This window comes from Peromyscus californicus, unplaced genomic scaffold (genome assembly GCF_007827085.1).
Source record: "Peromyscus californicus insignis strain IS unplaced genomic scaffold, ASM782708v3 Scaffold_4__1_contigs__length_199733344, whole genome shotgun sequence".
NCBI classification, from domain to species: domain Eukaryota; kingdom Metazoa; phylum Chordata; class Mammalia; order Rodentia; family Cricetidae; genus Peromyscus; species Peromyscus californicus.
This window is the reverse complement of record NW_026294562.1, coordinates 97,711,101-97,736,942: the sequence shown is the minus strand read 5'-3', so window position 1 is coordinate 97,736,942 and position 25,842 is coordinate 97,711,101. Positions and strand designations below refer to the sequence as shown.

At 46.0% G+C, this 25,842-nt stretch overlaps 1 protein-coding gene across 4 annotated transcripts; it reads left to right on the top strand.

Annotated features, from left to right (window-relative positions):
• The first annotated feature begins 1,485 nt into the window (after positions 1-1,485).
• On the top strand, positions 1,486-11,912 carry Cckbr (cholecystokinin B receptor). Of its 4 annotated transcripts, none has more exons than XM_052712055.1 (6): positions 1,486-1,729; positions 1,865-2,023; positions 9,445-9,696; positions 9,853-10,102; positions 10,402-10,571; positions 10,766-11,912. In XM_052712055.1, the coding sequence occupies exons 2-6, from the start codon at positions 1,870-1,872 to the stop codon at positions 11,296-11,298; spliced, it is 1,359 nt and encodes a 452-aa protein (XP_052568015.1). In that variant the 5' UTR covers positions 1,486-1,729; positions 1,865-1,869; the 3' UTR covers positions 11,299-11,912. The 4 variants fall into 4 exon arrangements, with proteins under 4 accessions (XP_052568015.1, XP_052568013.1, XP_052568016.1 ...); XM_052712053.1 differs by having other exon boundaries at positions 1,815-2,023; XM_052712056.1 differs by lacking the exon at positions 1,486-1,729 and having other exon boundaries at positions 1,736-2,023; positions 10,033-10,102.
• Positions 11,913-25,842: the final 13,930 nt, after the last annotated feature.

Sequence of the window (25,842 nt, the reverse complement as noted above, 5' to 3'; positions counted from 1 at the left end):
GCTGGAAACTAAGCCCAGGTCCAGTAGCAAGTGCTCTTAATAGCTGAACCATCTCTCCAGCCCTAATTCCTAAATTTTCAATTTGTGCATCTTAATGCTTATATGTAGGACTGTGTATTGCAATCTTTGGCTTATTTGGTAAAATCCCCACTATAGTGAGAGCTCTTCAGGGACAGACTGGTTGCATGGGAAAATGGTGCACAGTGCCATAACTGATACCTAGATACCTAGTTTGCTGGATAAGTGAATGCAATCTACATTTATTTCCATCTTTCTCTCCCCCTGCATTTCCCCCGTCCCCTTGTTTCTCAATGCTACCGTCATCCAATGTGGGAAAAGTTCATCTGATTATCAGAGATACCACCTGTGCTGGAGCTGAACAAACAGACATCAAGTTCCTCTGATCCAGGGCTCTGGGAAGAGCAAGGGAGACAGTGGAGCGAGCAGGAGGGAGTGGATGATCCTAAGTTTAACCCTTCCTCCAGTGCTTCAGCCCCTGTGAACTCAGTGCTGCCTGGTCAGGTCCTTTCCAAAACATACCCAGACTCCTCCCAACTCTAATCCCTTCTCCCACAGATGCCCTACCCCCCCCCAATACTTCTGACAGCCACTTTGGGAGCCTAAACAGTGATATTTCATCTCATACTGGAATGTCTTTGGAATGGAAGAGAATGAAAGAAAGAAACAAGGATGAAAAAATACAGGAGGCCGGTCCTACCTCGGGAAGCTGAGTCCACTTCAGTCTTTCACTTCACATGCACCTTCTGCTTTGTTCCCTCCCGCTGCACCCCAGTGACCCAGTCCTTTTCCGGCCCCCTCTCGTGGGAACCCAGCACCCTACACCGGTGCTGCACCTGGGCTGAGGGTAAACAGCGTTTTGGGTGGGGGTGGACGCTACCTAGAGACGAGGGAGATGACCAAGCTGCCTGCTCCCCATCTTTCGCCTGGGTCAGAACCAGGACTAGAACCCTACTACACCTCAACCCAGTTCATTTAGCGCAGTTCTCACATCCATTCCCAGCTGCCACCAATGCCCTAGTCCACTCTAACTCGTGGCAGCCTTTTTCCGTGTACAGTCTCGGTTGTGAGCAACTCTGGCCCTCCGGACCCTCCTGGAGACCCTGGAGCAGAAGCCCAGGTTTTTGGGTTCCAGATAGGAGATGGGGTGGACTGAGGCAGAAGCTAGGGCTACCTCAGCCCTCACAAAAGAGCTGCAGAGAGCTAGGGTAGTGAGGCGATACTGTGGTGGTTACTGCGGCCACTGCGGCAGGGCATGGTAACTGCGGCTCCAGGCGGTCTAATGCACCTGCTCTGTAGTGGGGGATCCTGGGACAGAAACCATATCACCACCGCCACGTCCGCATCTTCTAAACCACTAAAGAAAGATACTGGACCCCACAGCAGCAGCAACTCACTCCTCCCATCATGTGGTCCCCTTCTCCGGCGCGCGCGCGCACACACACACACACACACACACACACACACACACACACACACACACACGAATTTCCAGAACTAAGGGCAGTGGTATGAGGGGTGGGCAGGAAAGACATCTCTAAGAGAAGGAGGGAGAACCTAGCGCGGGGGCGAGCCTGGAGAGCAGTCAACCAGGAGCGCGCGCGGAACTCTGGAGCGGGGGAGGCGCGCCAAGTGTCACCTGGTGGGACAAAAGCCGTCCAGAGCCTGGGACCGGCTGGAACCGAGGCGAGGCTGGTGGAGGAGTGGAAGGGTAGGAGACAGGGCAGGGGGCGGGAACCAAGAGAGGCGGGCGATGTGGTGGGCGGGAGCCTGAGCCTTCAGCGCTTTGGGAGCAGGTGGAACCGGGGCTGTAGCCCAGTCGGCGGACCTGAGTGGGACTTCACAGGGACCATGGAGCTGCTCAAGCTGAACCGCAGTATGCAGGGACCCGGACCCGGGCCGGGGTCCTCCTCATTATGCCGCCCGGGTGTCCCCCTCCTCAACAGCAGCAGCTCTAGCAACCTCAGCTGCGAGCCCCCTCGCCTCCGCGGAACCGGGACCAGAGGTGGGTGCCTCCCTAAGCCCCTCTCACTGCACCCCATAACACTAATGAATAACCCTCACGACCTCTACACTGTCAACTGATCATTGCTTTCCCTCGTAGTACTTCCTCGGCTTCCACACAGATCCCTCGCCTACACACACTGCGTCCCCAAGCTCTAATAACTCCGTCACACCTTCACACCACCTGGTTTAGAGCCCCTGGCCTCACATTCCTTGTGCTATACCTAGGACTTTTGATCATTCCCAAGCTCAGCACCACACAGCTGGGAAGCAAGGACCTCTTCTTGCCAGCAGGTCCAGCTCTTTCCTTTTAACATCCAGTTCAGAGAGTCAGCACTGGAGAGAGAGGCAGGAGCCAGGTAAAAGAAAGGCAAAAAGAGCCGGGTGAGGGCGGGAGCTCTCTGGACTGCCTGAACGGGAAACTGGAGTTGCAATCCGTCTCCCATCCCTCCCCACCCCAGCCTTCCCAAGAAAAGATTCTCAAATCTGAATTTAGCCGGCACTAGGGGATGCTGCCTTTCTTGTTTTTATTTGTCCCCAAATTCCTCTGCTCCCAGAGTCAAGTCCTTCACCGATCTCTATGCTTCTTCTGTTTTTCTGAAGGTTTTGGAGTCCCTTCCAAAGCCCCCAAGTATCTCTTTTCTTGTGGCTCACTTTCCTAGAGCCAACCTCCCTTTGCATCCGTCATCCCATCTCTGTGTCATCACCACCTTCCCGTCCCACTGCCTTCACTCAACCCTGTCTTCAAAGTGACTCTCCCTCCTCCCATCAGCTAACATCTTCATCGCTTCATTGAACATTTTAAAATGCGTTTCCCCTCTTCCCATACCCATATTTACTTGCAATCTTTAATGAGCACTTGCTAGGCTAAGCGCTGGGAACACTGGAATGAACTAGACAGTCTGTAGTCTCATCCGTAGGCAGTCAAGTACACAGGGACAGAGACCACTGGGAAAGTCACAGCCTGGAAGTCCCACAAAAGGGTCTGATTGGAACATGGACACCCAAAGGAGATGGGGGTCTGACAACCTCACTAAGGGTGCAACCTGGGAGCTTGGGTTCTGTAAACAGAAAAGGAAAGAGATGGATTCTGTGTTCAAGAAGTAAACATTGGAATAAATTATAATCTACATATTTACTTACCCCATAAAACAGTCCATGCTTTCCCAGTTTGGCTGTTACCCACTGTCACTTAGATTCTTTCATTCAGGAAATATTTATTGAACCAGAAACTGTGCTAGGCAACAAGGATATGAGTTTAACAAAACTGACACAATCCTGCTTCATGGAACTCTGAGTTTATAGGGAGACAGACAAGTAAGCAAGGAACGGCAGCACAAAGAGGAGAAAGATAGTCGGTATACAAGAGAAACACTCCAGCCTGCCCTATGCTTGGAATTAAGACTGCTTTCCTGGGGTGGTGGGATATACGTTGAAGCAGAAAAATATGACAGACAGCTAAATAAAGGAGCAGAAGAGGCATAAAGTGTCTTAGGCAAAGATAGGCTGTCCAAAAACTCAAAGTTTAAGCCCATGGCCCATTTGTTCAGCACTACACAGTTTTTGAATGGCTGGAACACGTGCCATTAAAGGTACATAATCAACACTCAGGCTAGACTAGCCTGGAGTGTTTATGGCAGGCTTTATAGCCCTTGCAAAGGAGTGTAGATTTTGTCCTAAGCACTGGGATCCACTGAAGGATTCAGTAGTGCTGCCAGAGTTAGTGGTGTTGTGTCGAGAATGGATGGGCGGATGAGATGGAATGCAGAAGGAGACTTTAGAAAGCTATTACATTACACAGATCTAGCTGAAAGATGATGCTAGCATAGACAGAGGTACTGGCAGAGGGGATGAAGAGAAGTGGATGGATTTGAGAGCCACTTCTGGAAATGGAATCAACAGAGTCTGATGATTGATTAGAAGTAGGGAGGGTGGGTGAGGTCAAGGGATGAAATCCAGTTTCTGGTTTGGGAAATTGAAAGGACGTAGATGGCATATCATGAGAAAGATCATCAAGGAGGGGCTAGATCTGCCTTCATATTAGAGCACTTGACTAGCAACTGCAAGGCCTTGGATTCAGTTCCCAGCAACAAGGGAGCAGAAGCAGTTTTGGAAGAGGGGATTACTATAAGCTCAGTTTGGGACCCATTGATTTCAAATGCTGATGGCTAACTCCCCAAAGCTGTTGAATCCTGAGATCTAGAACTTACTTAGAGGGCTGAGCTGGAAATAAAGGCTTGAAAAGTCTTCACCTGTAGGGAGTACGGGAAACCATAGGAACAAGGAAAATCTTTTTTAAAAAAAAAAAAATATTGTATAAAATGAGAACAGGGAAGCTGAGACAGGCTCCTACAGGAGGCTGGTATTTAAAAGCAAAGCAGAGGGGAAAAATTCCATGAAGAGACTGAAATGAAACAGAAACAGTAGCTGTGTCTTTGAAGAAAAGAGAGGAGGGTCTTGGCTAAGGTGGAGTAAGTGATGCCAAATATTGTCATGACGAGTCAGAGATGAACAAAACAGCCACACTGGTGGTGTTTAGACACAGTAACTAGTTCTTAGGAGGGTATGTAGATACCAAGACCTGACTCAGAAGATGGAAGATTGGGCCCCAGGGAAGAGGTTGCAAGAAGTGAACAAGAGTAGTCAGGCAAAATGTCTAAGAAGTAGGGGTGTTGGGAGAAAGAGAAACAGGACCGTGGTAGAAACGTATGGGGTTGAGGAAGGGTAGAGCAGCAGCAGAGCATTACTCTCCCCTCTGGAAACGGGGTCTTATTTATTGCCCAGGCTGATCTCTAAATGGTGGTTTCAAACACTTTTTATGCATTAGCCTTAGAGTAGCAAGGACTAAGATTCGCTACACCCTGGGTATTTAAAAGTAGGGAAGTATCAAGAGAGAGATATTTAAAGGTTCTGATGCAAAGGAGGGCAGCCAGTATAGGAGGGCTCCCTGAAGAAACAAGATGTTCAGTGATTCAGAGCCCACGTGCAAGGACAGGCCTCATTTACCTGAATGCCTTTGCTTGCACACATCAGGTTGTTATCCAGGTGCCCAGACACCACGTGCACAGAGTGTTGGCCAGTCTCACTGGAATAGCACCCCATAGATGTGTCTATGGGCTCATAGTACCCCACAGGTGCGTATGTCACCTGGGCTCATAGTACCCCACAGGTGCATACATATGTCACCTGGGCTCACTACAAGGTTACCAAGAGAAATTTGGATGCTGTGCACTTTATTTTTAGACAAACCTGTGACTTTACCATTAGCTCAGATGATGTCCACAGTAAAAATGGGCAACACCCACACTCACCTTAGTATTGTCCACAGTCATTTAGAGGTTATTTGTCTGTCACATACTACTCTTATTTTATAATTACCTACAAAATATCACATCTTCCCCATGACTGTTTAAGTAAACCTTCTCCAGATATTACCCAGAAAGCCACACAGTATCATTCTTAAGCCCTCAGATAATTTCAGCTAAGACTCAGATAATCTCTATGTTCACTCATGTTCTCAGCTATTTCACACAATCAAGGTTAACCTCTTAACCAAGCTAAAAGTGTTAACATCTGACATTTATACTCAATTAAATAGTGCCCACACATCTTGGATGTTACTACCATCCCCTCAGTTAGAACCACCATCACTTGATCATTCCCTGGTTCACATACAGAGCTCTGCATATAACCCATGCTTCCTGAAGATGTCACCTACAAACTCTAGTGTTATTTAGTCTGGGCTATTGTCCTTGTTTACTCTGATGTCATCAGAGTTACTCGGGTGTTCTTTAAACTTAAACACAGCCTATATTCAATCTGATATTACCTTTAGACATGTAGATGTTACCTTGTTCCAGCTATCTCCAAAAGAAATAAAGGCTACCTTCATCTACCTCTATATCACTCTCAAACTCTAAAGCATTACTGTGTTCTGCTCTTACCAACTCACCATTGTGTATCACCTCTGCTTCCTTACTTAGTGCCACTGACACTCAGATGTCTCCCATGTGCCATCTATTTCCCTCAGTTAGTTGAACAGTACCCACGTTCACCACAGAGAGATATACATGAGTATTACACTGTCATGAGTAACCAGACACAGAACACCAGGTGAAGACATTGGCTACTCAGTTCCTGTGAAGTTTTTCTTAGAAAACCGTGTTTATTTTTGTTTTCTTTTGTTTGTTGATATGCTATCATGTACCTTAGGCTGGTCTTGAACATGTTATCCCCTGCCTCCAATCCTTGGAATTACAAGCATGTGCCACCACATCTGGTTTAGAGGGTATCAGGGACCAAACCCTGAGCTTTGGGCATACCAGGTAAGCACTCTACCTACCGAGCCACATCCTCAGCTCAAGTCTATCATTTGTTTCAGATGTTGACTGGATACTTGATCTCATGCTTCTCTGCCATCATCTGGATGATCTCTCTCTCTCTCTCTCTCTCTCTCTCTCTCTCTCTCTCTCTCTCTCTCTCTCTCACACACACACACACACACACACACACACACACACACACATATGCTCACACACACTAACACACTCACATGCTCACACACTAATAAACACACACATTTACAGTCTCACATACTCTTTCACAATACTCACACACTCTACATGTTCACACACATTTGCTATACAATAGTTTGTCATACTGTGACTTTATCCTCTTGTTTCCAGAAAACTCCAAGTATATTAAGAATTTTATAAAGGGGAAGCCTAGTTTCATCTTTTTTTGGCCACCAATAGCCAAGCTCAAGGACACACATATGGTGTGTATCAATTGCATGAATGGGTGAGACACAAGTGTTTTAGTGCTTGTGTAGTTCAAAGTGTTCTACCAGTCAGAAGTGTAGTAATTACACTAAGAATTAGTTGAAGAGAGATCCAGAGAATGATGTGAGAAAGATGGGGGAACAAAAGAGGTTAAGGTGGGTAGAGACAGAAGAAAGTGAACTTAGAGAAAACAAAGAGTACAAAAAGGGCCACCTATTCCTTCCCCTACCAGGTCCAAGGGCCTCTCAGACGAAGATCTCCCTTCTAGAGTTTTTTTATTGTTCCTGCACGCGCACACACACACACACACACACACACACACACACACACACACACCCTCATGCACTTCAAATTTATCACATATAAGTCTTCCATAATCTGTCCCTGTGAAAGGAACATAGTTTGAGCCAGGTATGGTGGCACACACCCGTACTCCTGGCACTCAGGAGGTAGAGGCAGTAGGATCTCTGTTAGTTCACAGCCAGCCTAGTCTACATAGAGAGCTACTGGACAGCCAGGACTACATAAGGAGACCCTGTCAAAAAGAAAAGGAGGAGGAGGAGGAGAAGGAGGAGGAGGAGGTAGCTTGAAGAATAGACATAGAAAGGCAAGAGTACTGTATCAAAATTAGCCTGACATCTGCTATTGGTCCACCAAGACCCTCCAACACATGTGTGTTAAGATACACATCTACCTTCTAAGATACACAGGTAGAAAAGAGAGGCACAATTGAGTGAGGTGCCATGATGGAATATAGAGGCAGGGGCAAAGAGGTATTTAGATTGAGATTTGATTGGGAGAAGAAAGAAATAGTATGATGAATGACTGGACCCTAAGGCAGCTGTAAGAGGCAAAACACTTCAGGAATCCTGAGATCTAAGCAAGTAATATTACTGCTAAGTCCTGTTTGAAAAAAATCTTTTTTAAAGATTTATTTTATCATCATCATCATCATCATCAATAGTAGTAGTAGTTGTAGTAGTAGTAGTGTGTGTGTGTGTGTGTGTGTGTGTGTGTGTGTGTGTGTGTGTGTGTGTACACTAGTGTATGCAAAATAGAGCATCGGGTTCCCAATATCCAAGATCTGGAATTACAGACAGCTGTGAGCCAACCAACATAGAAATGCTCTTTAGAGCTAAGCCTGCTCTCTAGACCCCTGTTTGAGGATTTCTAATAAATAGAACTTCTTTATTGTCTAATAAATAGAACAACTTCTAAATAAGCTAGTTATTCATTATGAGGCAGCAATAGAGTTTGGAAACTAAGCCAAGAGTCAGCTAAGAGAAGAGAGCTGGGCAGTTAAAGAAGAGAAGGCTGTACCTCTGGACCCCTCCTGCCCCCACAGTGTAGGAGGCTTTCTCTCTTCAAGTTCCCATCTCCCTGACACTGAGGCCATGGATATGGATGACTCAGTCCACTTCAATTCAATCCAGTTTTGTTCAGGTTTGCATGTTTATGATATAAAGGTCCAAGGATGAGTCTATCTCCCAATAGACAATGACACAAATGAATTGGTCACCCTTCTAGCCCTTCTGACTCATCCAGAAACACTGTTCTCTCCTGGGGATCCCACAGCTTCTTGTACATCTCTCAACCACACTTCTTATCATACTGTGTGGCAATTATCTGTTTAAGCATCTCGGATTCCTTCTCTACTATAAGCTCTCAAATGGCAGGGAATTGGTCAGTCACCTCTTTGTCCCCAGTGCCTGATACAAAGGGAGTACCCTGCAAATGTTTACTGAACAAGAATGAATCTTTGGAGAATAGTAAAGCACAACTCAGAGAGGAAAAAAAGGGATCTAATAAATGTGTAGGGAATATGGAACATGCATGGGTCAAAGGAGTGGGAGATTAGTTTCAAATGAGGTGCTCAGGATAGCCTTTCCAAAGCAGTGGAAATCAATCTGATTCTTGGTAGAGGAGGGATTTATAGGCATTTACCAGTTTAGGAAATGTTTGTGATTGGGGTGGAAGCAGGGGTTTATAAAAGAGTATTCATTCCAAGGCTGAGAAATCAGCTTGAGAAGGGAGTCATGAGTGCTCATGATGCATTCAAGAAACTGAGTCATCAAGTGGCTTGAGTGGGGGCAGCACTGAGAGGAGGTGACAGTCCTGGAGGAGGGGTTGTAGATAGGACAGAGTAGTGAACGGCTTTTCTCTTTTTTAGTTGGGGAGGGGCTGGCTTGGTTTTGTTTTCTGTTGTTTGTTTTTTAGAGAACACAGACATGATCCAACATTGTTCTAAGTGGAGTGGATGGTCAAGGGTACATGGAAGTCCAATGGAATGGTCAGAGAAGGAACTTTCAATCTGGTATCTACAGATTAGTGATCTTGAGAAGTATCCAACCAGTGATGGGAATAAGTCCCTAAAGTCTTTGCAAAGAAAATCAAGCATGGAACCAAGCATAAGGAGAGAGGATTATAATAAATAGTAGGGTTGGGTCAACTCAACTAAGCCTCAGCATTTATGATGGCAAAGCATTTACTGTCATCATTTACTACATAGTCCCTTAGGGTTAGAGAGAGTGTTCTCAGGGTGTCAGGATCTGACTGGATATTATGGTCTGGGGGTGAATGGGATTGGAGGTCTGGATGAATGGTGCTCAAATCCTCCTACAACCACCTCTCTTCTGCCTAGAATTGGAGCTGGCCATTAGAGTCACCCTTTATGCGGTGATCTTTCTGATGAGTGTTGGAGGAAATGTGCTCATCATCGTGGTCCTGGGACTGAGCCGGCGCCTGAGAACTGTCACCAATGCCTTCCTGCTCTCCCTGGCAGTCAGCGACCTCCTGTTGGCTGTGGCTTGCATGCCCTTCACACTCCTGCCCAACCTCATGGGCACATTCATCTTCGGCACAGTCATCTGCAAGGCTGTTTCCTACCTCATGGGTAGGTGAGACAAAGACATCTCCCCCTTGGCCCTCTCCCTTCTTAAAGTACTTAACAAATAAAAGGGTTTTTCCTGATGGGAAATCAGGAAAATCATACTGGTGAGCATGCAGGGTGTGTGTTTCCCAGGTGACCGTTTCCTCTCACCTTGCTTAGGGGTGTCAGTGAGTGTGTCCACGCTAAATCTCGTGGCCATAGCCCTGGAGCGGTACAGCGCCATCTGTAGACCACTGCAAGCACGGGTGTGGCAGACACGCTCCCACGCAGCGCGGGTGATCTTAGCCACATGGCTACTGTCTGGACTACTTATGATCCCTTATCCTGTGTACACCGCAGTGCAGCCAGTGGGGCCTCGAGTGCTGCAGTGCGTGCATCGCTGGCCCAGTGCTCGTGTCCGCCAGACCTGGTGAGGACGCCCACCACCCTGTCTTAGAAAGAGTCCTTTTTCCATCTTCATCAGAAGCTTACACCCCTTCCCCAGAGCAGTCCTCCAGTTCCTCCAAGATCTTTCCCGCCAAGCCCCATTTTGCACTCCCACATTTGGAATTCCAATTTTGGGCCCCTCGCCAGTCTCTTGCCTTTCCCAATGACATCCCTAAATCCTACCCCTGCCTCAGTCACATGGTCCCAGTTGAGTTTTTGACTCTTCTTCTACCTGTAACTGGCCGCACGAGAGACGGTGATTGGTTTGTGTTGTGTCTCCAGGTCAGTGCTGCTGCTAATACTTTTGTTCTTCGTCCCGGGTGTGGTTATGGCGGTGGCCTACGGGCTCATCTCTCGCGAGCTCTACCTTGGGCTTCGCTTTGATGATGAGGACAGTGAGACCCAAAGCCGGGTCCGAAACCAAGGAGGCCTGCCAGGTGGGGCAGCACCAGGTAGGTGAAATGCACGAGGGGCGGGGCTTTGGTGATGGGCATGACCTCCTTAGTGGATGGATCTGAAAGAAGCGTAGAAAGGAGGCGGGAGCCCATGGTGAAAGCTGTGGAGAAGGGGCGTCGAGTGAAGGTTGGGCTGCAATATGAGAAGAGTCTCTTCTGCTTTGATTGCACCGTCTGTGCTCTGTGCTCAGGGTCTGTCCACCAGAACGGGGCTTGCCGGCCTGAGACTAGCCTCCCTGGGGAAGACAGTGATGGCTGCTACGTGCAACTTCCGCGTTCCCGACTGGAGATGACAGCGCTGACCACGCCCACTCCTGGGCCAGGTCCAGGCCCTCGGCCCAACCAGGCCAAGCTGCTGGCTAAGAAACGGGTGGTGCGAATGCTGCTGGTGATTGTTGTGCTTTTCTTCCTGTGTTGGCTGCCAGTGTACAGCGCCAACACGTGGCGCGCCTTCGATGGTCCAGGGGCACACAGAGCACTCTCAGGGGCCCCCATCTCTTTCATCCACTTGCTGAGCTATGCCTCTGCCTGTGTCAACCCCCTGGTCTACTGTTTCATGCACCGCCGCTTTCGCCAGGCCTGCCTGGATACATGTGCCCGCTGTTGCCCACGGCCTCCACGAGCTCGCCCACGGCCTCTTCCGGATGAGGATCCTCCTACCCCTTCCATTGCTTCACTGTCCCGGCTAAGCTATACCACCATCAGCACACTGGGGCCTGGCTGAGAGGTTGAGTGAGTAGAGAATGAGACAGGACACATGATCCCTATAAATCGACCCATCCAAACACAAAAGAAACACACCAGGACTAATCCAGGAGGACGCCCAACAGCATGGATAGACCCCTCCACACAGAAAATGTTACCTTTGCTGTTCCACCTAAAAGAGACAGGAGTCTCACACAGGAAAGGAGGCACATTTCTGATATGGGACTGAGTCCCACCCTAGACACCTGGCACTGACCCCACTGGATAGACAAGCACAATGTCTGTAGCAGTGAATTTTCCCTACACAAGGAGAGCTCTGACAAGGGCTGACTGGCTCCTCTCATTAATGGCACTATTCTATAGTCCCATAGCCTAGTGCAAGACTGACTTAGGACATTGCAGACTGTCCCCAGTTTGACCTCATCATTTCCTTCCTCACCCAGCATCGAAAATATTAGTAGGCCTAATCACACACACCTTCCCAACATACGGACCTTCCAACAATGAAAAGTCCCGTCATCTCTTTCCATTAGGGACTGTAGCCCTGCCCCTCTTCCTTCACCAGACCACCTCATAAAATAATAAATGACTTAGTGCCCTCTTGGACTTTCTGAACTTTGGGAGGCAAGTGAACAGGTGTGGATTATGTAAAGACTTCTTCATCTATTTTCTTCCATGACTACTCAACTCTGTGTCCAACCATATGCAAAAATGTTTTGGTATGAGGATAGACAGGGATGGGTATATCCTCACTCAATTCTCATCTTGGACCTATCCATACTCCAGTGATGTAGTAGCTGGGATTCAACGTGGTAAATGGGATATCCATGACACCTCATGATTCCTGAGTACATTCTCCCATTTGATGCCATTGTTAAAGTACTATATTAATGGATGCTTGCTAAATTTTTGATGAAAAGATGAAAGACTACATAAGACTTAGATTATTCAAGTGTGTTTGAAACACCAAGCATCAGACTGTGGCAGGTACATAGAAGTTAACTGAAGAGTGGGGTCTTTCTAGTACATGCTTGATCTCCTTTCATTTCAGAAACTGGCCAGGATACAGTTGAATAGAAGTGCCTTCACTAGATGTAGCAACAAAGAGACTTGGGGGTGATGGGATGGAGTGCAGGACTGGGGGTCAGTGTGAGTCTCAATTTCCCTTTTGACCATAAAACTCATCTAGCCCCAGAGAAAGGCAGAGAACAGCAACCTCATCACTTCACACACACACACACACACACACACACACACACAGAGAGAGAGAGAGAGAGAGAGAGAGAGAGAGAGAGAGAGAGAGAGAGAGAGAGGAAAGAGAGACAGAGACAGAGAGAGACAGAGAGAGAGAGAATGCAACAAGCAGATGAGGAAGAGGAGAAGATGGACAAGGGTAATCAGAGGCAGAATATTGGGAGAAAAAATCTTTGATGTTTTATCTAGAAACAGATAGGAGAAATAGGCTGTCTTAGAGTTACTGTTGCTGTGATGAAACACCATGACCAAAAGCAAGTTGGAGGGGAAGGGTATTTGGCTTACACTTCCACATCATAGTTCATCATTGAAGGGAGTGAGGACAGGGACTCAAGCTGGAACCTGCAGACGGGAGCTGATGCAGAGGCCATGGAGGGGTGCTGCTTACTGGCTTGCTCAACATTGCTTATAGTACCCAGGACCACCAGCCCAGGAATGGCACCACCCACAATGGGATGGGCCCTCCCCCATCACTCACTAATTAAGAAAATGCCCAATGGGCTTGCCTATAGCTAGATCTTATGGAGGCATTTTCTTCTTTTTTTTAAACTTTTTTTATTTATTCTTTGTGTCTTTCACATCATACATCTCAATTGTATTCATTTCCCCATCCCTTCAGATCCACCTTTTGCCCTTGCAAACCTCCCCCCCTCCCCGCGCCGCAAATAAAATAAGATTTAAGAGAAAAAAAAAAAAGAAAAAATCTTGTCATGGAAAGCTGGAGTGTGACACAGTGAGTCACTCAGTAAACTCTTTTGCTCATATATCTTTACTTGCAAGTATTCATGCAAAAAGTCATTGGTCTGGTTTGAGGCCTCTGGTTTCTGCTACACTATCGATGCTAGACTCCTCCTGGATATCCTGTTGTTGCCCTGTGTCCTGGAGATCCTTCAGCTTTAGGTCTGCAGGACCAACCCCTTCACATGCTCCTGCAGATCACAGATGGGTGAATGCTGGGGTGGGCCAACTCATAAACCTGGTTCTGCACCTGGGTAGTTGCTGGGTTGGTCAGCCCGCCAGCTCTCCCTTGTCTTCACCACCAACACCGGAGAAAGGGTGGGCTCTCCAGCCTTGCCCTGACTAGTTCACCCCTTGCAGCAATGAGCGAGGGGCGGGGCCAGTTCTCCTGCTTTCACCCCCATGGAGGCATTTTCTTAATTAATGTTCCCTCCTCTCAGACTTTAGTTTGTGTCAAGTTGAAATAAAACTGTCCAGCACACAGACAGAACAAACAACAAACAAACACAAAACTGTCGAATGTCTTATAACAGTTTAGGGGAAAATAGAAATAGTTCTAGTGGACCAGCGATGGCTCAGCAGGTAAAAGAACTTGCTGCTTAGAGTGATATCCCTGGATCCATTGATGGAAGGAGAGAACTGACTCCTGAAAGCTGACCTCTGACCTGCACTTGTGCAGTGTGGCATGTGTACCTGCACTCACACGTACACTGTCCACGCATAGTAATAATTAATCATTCTAAAATAAGAGATAAGAGCTAGTGGCTCCTCAGCCAGAGGTTGGGACCTCATGAGCCCCTTCCCTCTCTACGCTGAGTGTTGAGGTAGGGAGTCCAGGAGGACTTGATGGTAAATATGATCTAAAATACACTGTATTCATGTAGGAAAATTATCAAAGAATACATTTTTTAAAAATGTAAAGAACTATACTGATGTAAACCCTGAGGTGGAGACAGGCAGACCCAACTTTTGTGAGACATAAGGTATACACAATTTTGAATCCTTTACTAAAGAAAAAGAAGACAGACTTCATGGACATAAAACTGCTAGAGTCCTGACCCAGCACCTTGGGAAAAGGCTTGTACAAGTAAGGAGCCCTGAAACGAAAGCTTCATTGGCTTTGTCTAACATCTGCTCCCTAACCAATCTCCCTAGAGGAAGACTGGATGGAGGGAAGGACTGTGGAAAGAGACAACAGGCCCTCTGTTTACCATTATAGGGCCGTTCTTCTCCATCGCTTCTCCCGGGTTCTGGGCTGTGAAAATCTGGGGGAAGAAAGAAAATGAAGGAGAAGGCGTTCCAAGCTGTCAACTTAAGACCGTGCTGGTTAAAAATAGAATCCCAGCTGGCCTGAGGAGCTGGAGGGAGATATTAGGCCTTACGCTCATGCCAGCTTTTCTATGGGAGCAGGAATGGGCTGTCCTTAGGCTTCTCGGTACCTCCAACCAACCCTTCTAAAGGGATGATGAGGGCTGCTCCTCTGTCAGGATGGCATTGATTCCTGACGACCACAAGAAAGAGCAGGAGCTGGGGTCAGGGAGGACTGAGTCCAGCCTCTTTTAACTTCCAGTGTGAGCCTAAGTACTGTCGCCCAGGCTTAACCTAGAACCAAGTACAAGGCACAGCCTGAGAAATACCACTGCACGAGCTGAAACCGTTTCGCTCACAGAGCACCCACACCTCGACCATCCAACTGTGCAATATTCTGTTGCCAGATGTGAAGTCCTGAGCATCTCTCATCTGTTTCATGTTTGCTGCAACTTGGCAAACCATGTCTGGTGCAGACTTAAGGTCACCGTCCCCATGGGCCCTGCTTGATGACTCTGAAGGCCTGTCTGCTTGTTGGGTCTTTCACTGCTTTCTTTCTCCTGACAGCTGTTTGCATTCCTACCTTACCTCTCTCTTTGAAGGAAACAGGGTGACATAACAGGAAGACAACAGGGCCAGGGGCAGAGGGGGTGCTGGTGGGTGAAACGGTGACGCTTCCTGGTGCTGTGACAGGCATTTAGACAGATTTGTTGATTTCCTTCCCAAGGCCCTTCCACGGAGCAGTTCCCTTCTTCCGACAGTGAGGAAAGTGAAGCTGGGGGACTTTGGGTAGTTATACAAGTCCCCACATCGAGAAGAGAGCCCAGAACTGAGCTCAGGTACCGGACTCCAAAGCCTTCCCTCTGTACCACAGGCCTTGGATTCTTTAACCCCTGTAGCACTAGCCAACCTGTGTTGTGTGAAACTGGGTTTAGTGGCGCACACTTTTAATTTCAGCACTGGAGGCTGAGGCAGGTGGATCTCTGAGTTCAAGGCCAGCCTGGTCTACATAGTGAGTTGCAGGATAGTCAGGGCCACACAGTGAGATCCTGTCCAAAAAAAAAAAAAAAAGTAGCATGATTTTAAACAAGTTGTCTCAGTGAGCTTCAGTCCCAACTGTCTAACAGGAATGATTATGTTACATCCATTGCATTCATAATACCATTTCAGAATTAAGTAGAATGGTGAGCATGAAACGGATCATCATTGTGTCTGGCATACAGTGTGATAATGGTTAAACCTGAAATTACTTTGTGACCAGGAGGAAGAAAAGCACCGGGAAATAGTCTACAGATAGACAGTCTATCATTTGGATCTAGAGTGACCTCCCAAATGCCCGAGTGTTAAATAAAGTCTTAGAGCTCAGCTTCATGATATTGGGAAGTGGTGAAAAGTGTGAGGGTAGGGGGTGGGGGGATGATAAAAAACTGTGTTCACGTGTTCACGTGGCTGTGGCTCTACTTGTGCGTGTGAGTGCATGTGTGTATATGGGTGTGCCTAGCATATATGTCTGCTAGCATGTGGTGATAGGTCAACCTTAGATGTCTTTCCCCAGGAGCCACCCACCTTGTTTGTTGAGACAGGGTCTCTCAGTGACTTGGAACAGTAGACTAGCCAGAGAACTGGAAGGATCCCTCTGTCTTCACCTCTTCAAGGCTGGGACTAAAAGCATGTACTTCCTTCCACACCTGTCTTTTTAAATGTAGGTTCTGGGGAACTAGCCCAGATCCTCATGTTTGCACAGGAAGTATGTTATCAACTGAGCCGTCTCCCTAGCCAGCCTGGAATGCGCTATGTCAAAATCTGCCTCTGCTGGCAATAAAGGTATGCCCCACCCGCAACCTAAACTTCTTAAGGACATAGGGCTTAGCAGGAAGTCTTCAGGTCTTTGAAGGCATGCCCACAAAGAGGATATTGGAATGCCAGCCCCCTGCTTTTCTTTTTTCTTCTTAACCATCATGAGGTGAATAGTTTTGCCCTATCACATGATCTCTACTATGGCCCCTCCACAGCCTTAAAGCAGTGGGACTGTTTAGATGCTCTCCAGTTTAATTTATGGACCAAAACTGTGAGCCAAGCCAAGCTTTCCTCTTTATAAGGTAATTATTTCCTCTTTATATGGTGACAAGAAACTGACTTACACAGCTAGTCATCCACAACTGAAAGGGGCAGACTCTTAGTTCAAGAGGAGAGTCAGAACCTGCTGTAAAATGACACTAGAAAGTAAAGTCAGTTTTGAACCCAGCTTGGCCTGACCCCCAAGTCCATCTTTTCATCATAAATCCTGACTGATTTCCAGGGTGGGTAGGGTTTCATTCAGGGTTGGAGGGAACAGCGGAGAGCAGCTTGTAGCCACTCAGAACTCTTCCCAGGGCTCAAAGCAGAGGGTAGATATGACATTTGTAGCTCTGCAGGCTTGGAGCCCTCAGCAGCTCTTGTTCTGCTCTCCCTATGGCTACAGGGAAGCCCCTTGGAAACCATCTTCCATAACGCAAAAGCACTGGGCAGTATCCTGGAAATCCCACCATTTAATATCTCCCAAGAAGACAGGTTTCATAGCTGTGTCTCAGAAACTCCAGGGGGTAAGCTAGAGGGAAGGAGCTGTCACCATGAGCATGTAGAGGGCGCAGAAGCCACATCCTGTCACACACACCTCCAGTCAGAGAAGAACACTGATTAGTCAGATCTGACTAGTGGGGAGAGAAAGAGGAGTTACGGACTGTTCATTCAAGGAACCGCTAGGAAATGGAGAAGGAAACAAAACAGGTGTGGGGAAGGCAGCAGGCCCTATCTCAGCCTTGCTGCTGAGGCACAGTTGATGTGGGGCTCTCCAGGAAACTGCAGCCTTTGTTGTAGATTCAAACCATGATCCTGTGGCTGCTGGTTGCTCTCTGAACCTCACCTACTACTTCTCAAACTCAGGAGGCACTTGATCAGCCGGAACCTTGATCCATCACTAGCAACGTGCAGAAAGATCATCACCTCCCTTTGGCTAGGACCCAGGCTTTTGGCAATAGAATTTCCAGTCTTGCCATGTAGCCACATCTTGAGGGTAGGAAACAGTTAATGAATTAGAGCCACTGAAGTAGAACTTGTCTTAATCAAACAGCTTTGGACGTCAGAACCCTAAGTAGGCATAGAAGTAGTGATCGATAAGAACTGGAAGGCTCAGAGGAATGTACATTCAAAGGATAAGGGTAGCTAGAGATAAAATGCAGTTGCTCAGGGAAAAATAAGAAGGCTTTGAGCAACACTGAAGAGGCAGAAAGCCAAGATGTTCCACACTGGAATATAGAACCTCAAGCATATTTTAAGAAACAGGGTTACCTAGCTAAACATGGGCAAGGCGGTACAGCTAGCCGTAAGGGCCCTACACAGATAGAAGCAAAGCCTGCCAGGCAGAACACAGACTGTTAGCAAGGAGGATTCCCTTCTTGCCTGATCCAGAGATGACATCCTGATGTTGCCAAATTTAACAATATTGGTTTTTCTAGAAATAATAGGGTGTCTTTTCATGGCATTTGAAGCCCAGCCCCTTAGCAGCCTTCATGTAGTCCTATAATTCAGAAAAAGAAAAAAAAACCTACAAGAGCAATTCAGGGGAGGGGTGATGGAAAGTCTGACTTTAAGAGGCATTTCTAATTACTGCAGCCAGAGAAAAGGAGGGCCTTGAGGGGGATCAGGAAGGAAGCAGCTGCATTTTTCAACCTGGAACGATGGCACAGGTCAAACAAGAACTACACAAGAAATGAACAGGTCAGGCCCGATGAGACCAATGTGTATCTCCTGCACGGGGAGCTAACAGCACAGCCCTGGTGTGATAGAAGGACCCGGTGCATAGCCTACTCCACTGCCATTTACCAACTCTGGAAAGACTAGCCCTGACAGGGTACTTACCCTTCTGGGATTTGTTCTCCCTCACTGTCAGGATCTCTCACCTGTGGGTACTCCATAGCTTGCTGCTGGCTGTCAGGGTTCCATGGAGCAGTTATCTTCCTTTAGAAAAGCACAAGCTCAGTGTGAGTGTTAGAGGCCCCAGTAATGAGACAATTTTAGTAACGCCCACAAATGTAACTCCAAGTAAAGATGGCATTGGATCATTATATCCCTATGATGAATCCAGTAAACTTCTGCTTCCTATGAGTACTTCAGTCTCTTACTGAAACATCGAACTTATGGTGAGTTTATTAGCTATATGTGCACATGAAGAGCACTAATTTCATAACACAAAGACCAACAGGGTCCAAGAACCCTACCTTGCTGCATCTATGTCCTTGTTACCACAAGAATCACCTTCAAATCTCTTACCCTTTTTTTTTTCACTTACCTCCATGTCTTTAAACACACTGCCAATATTACTGCTTACTGCTGTTTCTTCTGTTGGGCAGAATGAAGGATATATTCACTGCCCAACATGGAGGATGAGGATTTAACTGTCGTTTCCACTAGCAGCCCATCACACACACACACACACACACACACACACACACACACACACACACACCACTTTCTTCACAGCCAGACTCCAAAATAGTACTCAGTGACAGTCTCTTCCTTCCTTGTAGTCTTCCTTCCATTCTCTGTGCATTCCCTTCTCACTGTAAGTAGGACTGACCTAGACAACCCACAAAATATCACAATACTTAATAAACACAGGCTCTAACCATGTTTGCATGACTTAGCCTCACTCACTTCACTTTAATCCAAGCACTCTTATACCCTGCCTTTAACGTTTTGATATCTTATTTAACATAACTTATTAATTTATTCATATTTTGAGACATGATCACTATAGCCAGGCTAGCCTCAAGCTCTTTGTGTGGCCTAGAATGACCTTGAATTCCTGATCCTCCTGCCTCCACCTCCAGAGTTCTGGCATTACAGGAGTCTACCACCATGTCTGGTGTATGTGGTACTAGGGATTGAACTAAAGCCCCGCACATAGTAGGTAAAAACACTGTCCGCTGAGCTGCATCCCTAGCTCTTACAGCTTTTTAAATTAATGCTGATTTTGAAAATGCTTATTATGTCTGAGAGTATAGCTCAGTGATGGGGTGTTTATACAGCATTCATTGGAGCCCTGCATCCAACCCCAGCACCATAAAAATAAATAAATAAACAAATAAGTTTCAGGTATGGTAGCTTAGGCCTGTAATCTAAGTATTTGAGATTATAAGTAGGAGGATTTACAGTTCAAGGCCAGCCTGGCTATGTAGCCAGTGTCTATCTTAGAAAAACAAAAATAGGGGATGGTGAAATGGCTTATTGGATAAAGGTGCTTGCTGCCAGGACTGATGACATGAGTCCTGAGACACACAAAATAGAGAGAACCAACTCCTACAAATTGTCCTCTGCCTTCACATGCATGCCATGCCATGTTCATGCCCGCTCATACACACACACACACACACACACACACACACACACACACACACACACACACTAAATAGACAGATAGATAAAAAGTAAACAAATATTTAAATTTATGAGCAAAAAATATTAAACTATTTCTTAGCTTGATTATTTAGTTTTTTTAATGCTCCTTAAATTGTATAGACCAGGCACATCACTTACTTTACCATCATCCTGGCCCTAACAAATCCAGCAGATGTTATCAAATGTATGCATGAAAGATACAATTTTAATGCAATGAATTGTGTATGTGACTTTGTCTGTCTGCCTTCTGTTTGTGGATCAGATGTAAGCTCTCAGCTACCGCTCAAGTGCCATGCCTGCCTGCCTGCCACCATACTCCCAGCCATAATAGTCATGGACTCAACCATTGAAACTATAAGCAAGCCCTCAATTTAATACTTTCTTTTCTAAGTTGCCTTGGCTACAGTGTCTTTTCATAGCAATAGAAAGGTAACTAAGACAAGAGGGTAAACAGGCTAGACTTTTTGGAGGGAATTTTAATTACCTAGGACTTCAGATCTTTCTTTAAGAGCTGGTCAGATCTCTGATGGAATGCTTTCCTAATTCCTGGTTAGGAGGTAAAATCCTTGGTTCTGGCACTTGAGGAGTTCATGGGAGAAAGAGGATCAGGTGTGGCTGCCTAGCATTTAGTATGCATATCCATACCATATCCACACTCAGGTTTCCAGTTTGTTTACCATGCTCTGCTCTCAAAGGTACCTGGAGGACCCTTAGCTTTACCTCCTCCGGGTGGGTCACTAGCTTTCTGTCTGTTGAGAGGAACACGAGAGTTAGGGAGGAAATCTAAAAGTTAACCCTCTTCTCAACAGCTTTCACCAATCTTCTTCTATTATTATTTTTCTTCCCATGCCAGTTTTATTTCCAGGGATGCCTTGCCTCACCAACTTCTAGGTCCTCTGAAGGGCTTGTCATTTAATTGTGGCAATTCTTTACTTTCTCAGTGCTGCTAAGAGTCTGCTTATATGAGTCCACTAAGCCAATAAATACAAATTAATCTGTTTCTTTATGGTTTCCAAAACTTCATCATCTCTTTGTCTCACCATCTCTGAGGACGTAATCTATTGGGTAGGGGATCCCAGAGCTAAGAGTCTAGATTAGTGATACAGCACCTGCCTAACATACACAAGGCCCTGGTTCAATCGCCAGCATGATAAGGCAAGGGTCCTTTTAAACCCAGCTAAGAGATCAGAACAATCAATCCCTTGGCTTGGTGCCAGATGGGAGCCAGAGCTAGAAGATGAGAACACCGGGTAGGTACATTTGGGCAGAGGGCAAATGAAGTAGTTTTACACCCCAACTTTCTTTCGCTGAAAATATTGTGACAGATTAAAAAATTCCTTTCACTAAAGTTTTCATGGAGAAAGGAGGAAAAAAATGTACATGGCTGTGTTCAAAGTGCAATCTTCACTGGCCAGAGCCCTAGGCCTTTGCTTAGTCTTTCTCTTGAAGTACAGAGCACCAGGCTGGGGGTGGGGTAGGGGTGGGGCTGCTGCTTTGAGGCTGCATCTAGGCTTTCAAAAGAGAAAATACTGAGGGTTCTTGTGGAGATGCAATATCACCACCAGTAAATTCGAATTTCCAAAATAATCCTCTTAATTGTAGCAATTATAATTTAACAGTTACAGAATTATAAGGATAGTTCTTTTACACAGACAAATGCAGGCAAGGAGTAACCTCCCGCAGGTCAGTACTGGGTCTTGCCTGCTAGGTCTCTGCGTCAGACTTCCTCCTTGGAACGAAGGTCAGCCTCAAGGTCAGAGCCTGAAGGCGGAACCAGCTCAAACCAATTCAGAGGGAGATGTAAATATGCTAAATGTGTCCCATGGAGGCCCCCACACTGGACACACAAAACTTCTGCTTCCTGAGAGTACTGGCATTATACTGGCGTTAAGACTGCTGTTCCTTTCACGTCCCAGGAAAAGCCAGGTCAGCTTCTTCTTCTCAAGGATGGTGCCCCGACCTCCCATAACAACTCCCCGATGGAAGCTACAGATGGCCTTGTATTTCCTGCACCTGACAAAGAAGGAGGCCAGGGAAGCTGGTATTGACACATAAGTCATGTGGGACCAGGAAAGGAGAAAAAGGAAAATAGCTGCACTGCGGGGGCATGGGGGCAGCAATTGGAATTGGATCAAGAAATAATGAAAGGAAGAGAGCCAGGATGATGGGTTAAACGAGAAGGACAGCAGTGAGGCGTGGAGAGAGGGAGGAATAGATGGACAAGGAGAAAGGAAGAGAAAAGAGAGCAGTGGAAGTTCTGACATGGAGGAAAGGACTCGTGAAGTCAGCTGGTGAGCTCTACTCTAGCAGGGAAAGAGCCTCACCAAGGCCAGGTAAAGCTTGTGTTGCTGTGAAGCCAGGAAGTTGCCTGTAAAGCCTGGAGAGGTCTTGACTCTGTTTGTTTTGAGACCTAGGCAGGGCTCTACCTCTCAAGGCCTAGTAGACATGGCTACACCTGCTGGGTTGTCTGTAATATGGTAAACGGGGAGTTGTGATGGTGCTACACCTTTATCCCACAGCATCTAACTCTAACACTTCCTCTTGTTCAAATACCCTGTAATACCTATAAAGTGATGTGATGGTGGCATTATCTCCCTTCTACGGATGAAGAGTTTAAAACTCAGGTTAAGTGACTTGTACAGAGTCATAATTCAAATAAATAACCGAGAAGAGATAAGTTTTCTAGTACTGGTCAGTCAGCACAATCACCACCACCACCACCACCACCATCATCAAAGGATAACTAAATGACAATAGACAAAACAGAGACCATGAGTTGAGCCAATAACCAATGTCCCCAGATTCAAAATTGTCCCCTCTTGTTATGGTTTGGATGTGACATGTCCCCAGTGAGCTCATATCCTTGAACACTTGGACACCAACTGGTGGCACTATTTAAGGAGGTTATGGAACTTTTTGGATGCTGAGCCAAAGTGGCAGTCTATAGGGCCATAGAGTGGGACTTGACAAGTATAGGCCGATGGGGTAGTTTAAATGCGATTGATCCCCATAATTTCATAGGGAGTGGCACTGTTAGGAGCTATGGCTTTGTTGGAATGGGTATGGCCTTTTTAGAGGAAGTGGGTCACTGTGAGAGAAGGCTTTGAGGTTTCCTATGCTCAGGATACTCCCCAGTGTCTCAGGCCATTTTCTGTTGCCTGCAAGATGTAGAACGCTCAGCTACTATTTCAGCATGATAATAATGGACTAAACCTCTGAAACTATAAACGAGCCACCCCAATTAAATGTTTTCTTTATTTGAATTGCCGTGGTCATTGTGTCTTTTCACAGCAATAGAAACCCTAACTAAGAGAGCCGACTCTACGAACAGTGCTAGCTCTCTGCTTCCTCCTCTACAGGGATATAGCAAGCCCGGCAATATTCTCCAGCTGCCGTGAACTCCACCATACTTTCCCTTTCATGATAAATGGTACCTCTCAAACTGTAAATCAGAATAAACCCTCTTCCCTTAAGCTGTTTTGTCAAGTATTCATCCGGTCACAGTGATGTGAAAAGAAAGGAATACACCTTGCCTTCCATGAAGCCTTGGGTTTTGCTCTCACTGGGCTTTGGGTCTCCCAGTTCCTCTGTAGCATCCCTGAGTCTTCCTGGTGCAGCCCTGTCAGGTATGCCATTGCTGAGAACAGTGATCAATTCAGAATTGGGAACCACTCACTCACTGCGTAGGTGGTATCAAATACACTCAGGAGACATTCTCTGCTCTTCGGGGGTGAGGCAATGTTACAACTGTCTCAACTCTTAGGCTGGCCTACCTGTGCTGCCTTACTGTTGGATAAAGTATTTAGCCATTCTTTTTCTGGTTGTTGTGCAGAATCCACATGACTTCAGTGGTCATTTAAGATACTAAACCTATGGAAAGCTCTGGTCTGGGACTTTGGGTTGGTGAGTAGGAGCAAGCAAGGTGAGGGTACTGGAAAAGATGAGTGGAGTGAACACCTAATGATCCCAAGAATTCTCTGACCTAAAAGGTACTTAACAGTATTTCCAAAATTTCCATCATAATAAGAACCCTTTTTTCTCTTCCCTGGGCAGCATGATTCTTTAATTTTAAGGCAAACTAGAGTGATGCAGAGTTTAACAATGTTCCAGGTGACTCCTACCTTCATGAGACATTGGGAATATACCTAGAAAACGGCAGTTCCAAAATGGATGAAGCTTCTGATCATTCTGGGAAAACAAATAGTTCCTACTCTAGAGGAGAATCTATGGGCCAGAAACTAGACCTGTGCAGATGGGTGCACTGTGGTCTGTGCCTAGCACCCATTTTCTTGGAAAGCACTAGTGTACATGAAATATTTTAAGGCAAGAAGACTATGTGCTTGCACTGAATGGGAAGCAACAGATAAAGTTGGAGTTTTGAAGGAATGAGGCTGAGGGCTTTGAAGGAAGTACGCTCTGAACCAGACTTCTCTAGAACTCTAGAAAGGGCACATGTTTCATATGAATATTAAGAGAAAATGGAATTCCAAGGAAGGAAAATAGTTTGAACAACTGAAAAAGGGCAAAAAAAAAATGCTTATGATTCCAGTACTCAGGAAGCTGACACAGGAGGATTGCTAAGAGTTTGAAGCCATCCTGCACTATTAATAGTGCTATCTAGTGATTTCAGGGTCAGTCTTTGATATACAGTAAAACCTTGTTGAATAAGAGAGAAAAGAAAAGACGAGAGAAGAAAGGAAAGGAAAAACAAAATCACTAGCTTTGGTTAAGTAATAGTAGAAACTTCCATGCCTCCAGAAAAGTGCTCTGCCCAAGAGTGGGCAGGCAAAAAAATGGGCAGGTGAAAATAGGTGGATGGCTTGAAAACTCAATGCAGAGGCTGATCAGATTAGCAGAAAGAATGGATGAGAAGAAAGAGTGGAAACCTGAGACATCTCTGAGATTATGAGATCGTGAAAGAAAGAACACATGCCCAGTATTGATTCCTTTCTCAGTATAGACTATCCCCAGTTTCCAAGGTCACATCATGACTCTGTATCTGGCCAAGAATCCAGAGCCTTTTGTCAATATATGCCCAAATCCTCACAAATACACCCTGAGATGTTTAACATTTCCCTCCTGTTCTGACTCCCTTCCAAACATCTAGTATCCTTCATCTAAAAGTCCCCAATTGGAGTCAGGCATGGTGTCACAGCTCTGTAATCTTAGCACTTAGGAGGCAAAGGCATGAAGATCAAGAGTTCAAGGCTAGCATGGGCTGTATCGTGAGTTCAAGGCCAATCTGTGCTACATGATTAACATGATTCCCTCAGAAAACTGAAAGTCCTGTTGTTCCTGCATCAGGAATAACTTCTCTTCTTCATCAGCAACTTCCTTTGCCCCAAATGTTTCCTTCCTCTTCATTTGATTAATTTATTCTGTTCAGTCAAGACTGTTTAAATATGTTTTACATGAAGAATATCATCTACTCTTAATCTAAATTGTCCTCCAACATTTTCTTTTTATTGACTTTCAGTTTTAATTCTTAGCACACACAAACATGTAGGATTACTTACCTTCTGGGTTTGTACCCTTTCTCTTAGCACAGTAACTTCCATGACTCCATGTCCCTCACTCAGGTACCCAGCCCAGAGAATGCTCTGGCCACTAATGCTTATTTTTAAAATGATAGGGAAGAGGGGATCATGACCTCAATAACCACTAGGCTTACATCCCCAAATCAGACTGTCTTTTTTTGTTCTCACTATATTTGTGCCTGGGTTCAAATTCTGACATTTTCCAGTATCGCTAGCTGTGGCACAATGGATGATTCTTTTACACTTTGTAAATCTCCAATGTACCTTCACTCCTTTTCTCCCTATTCTCC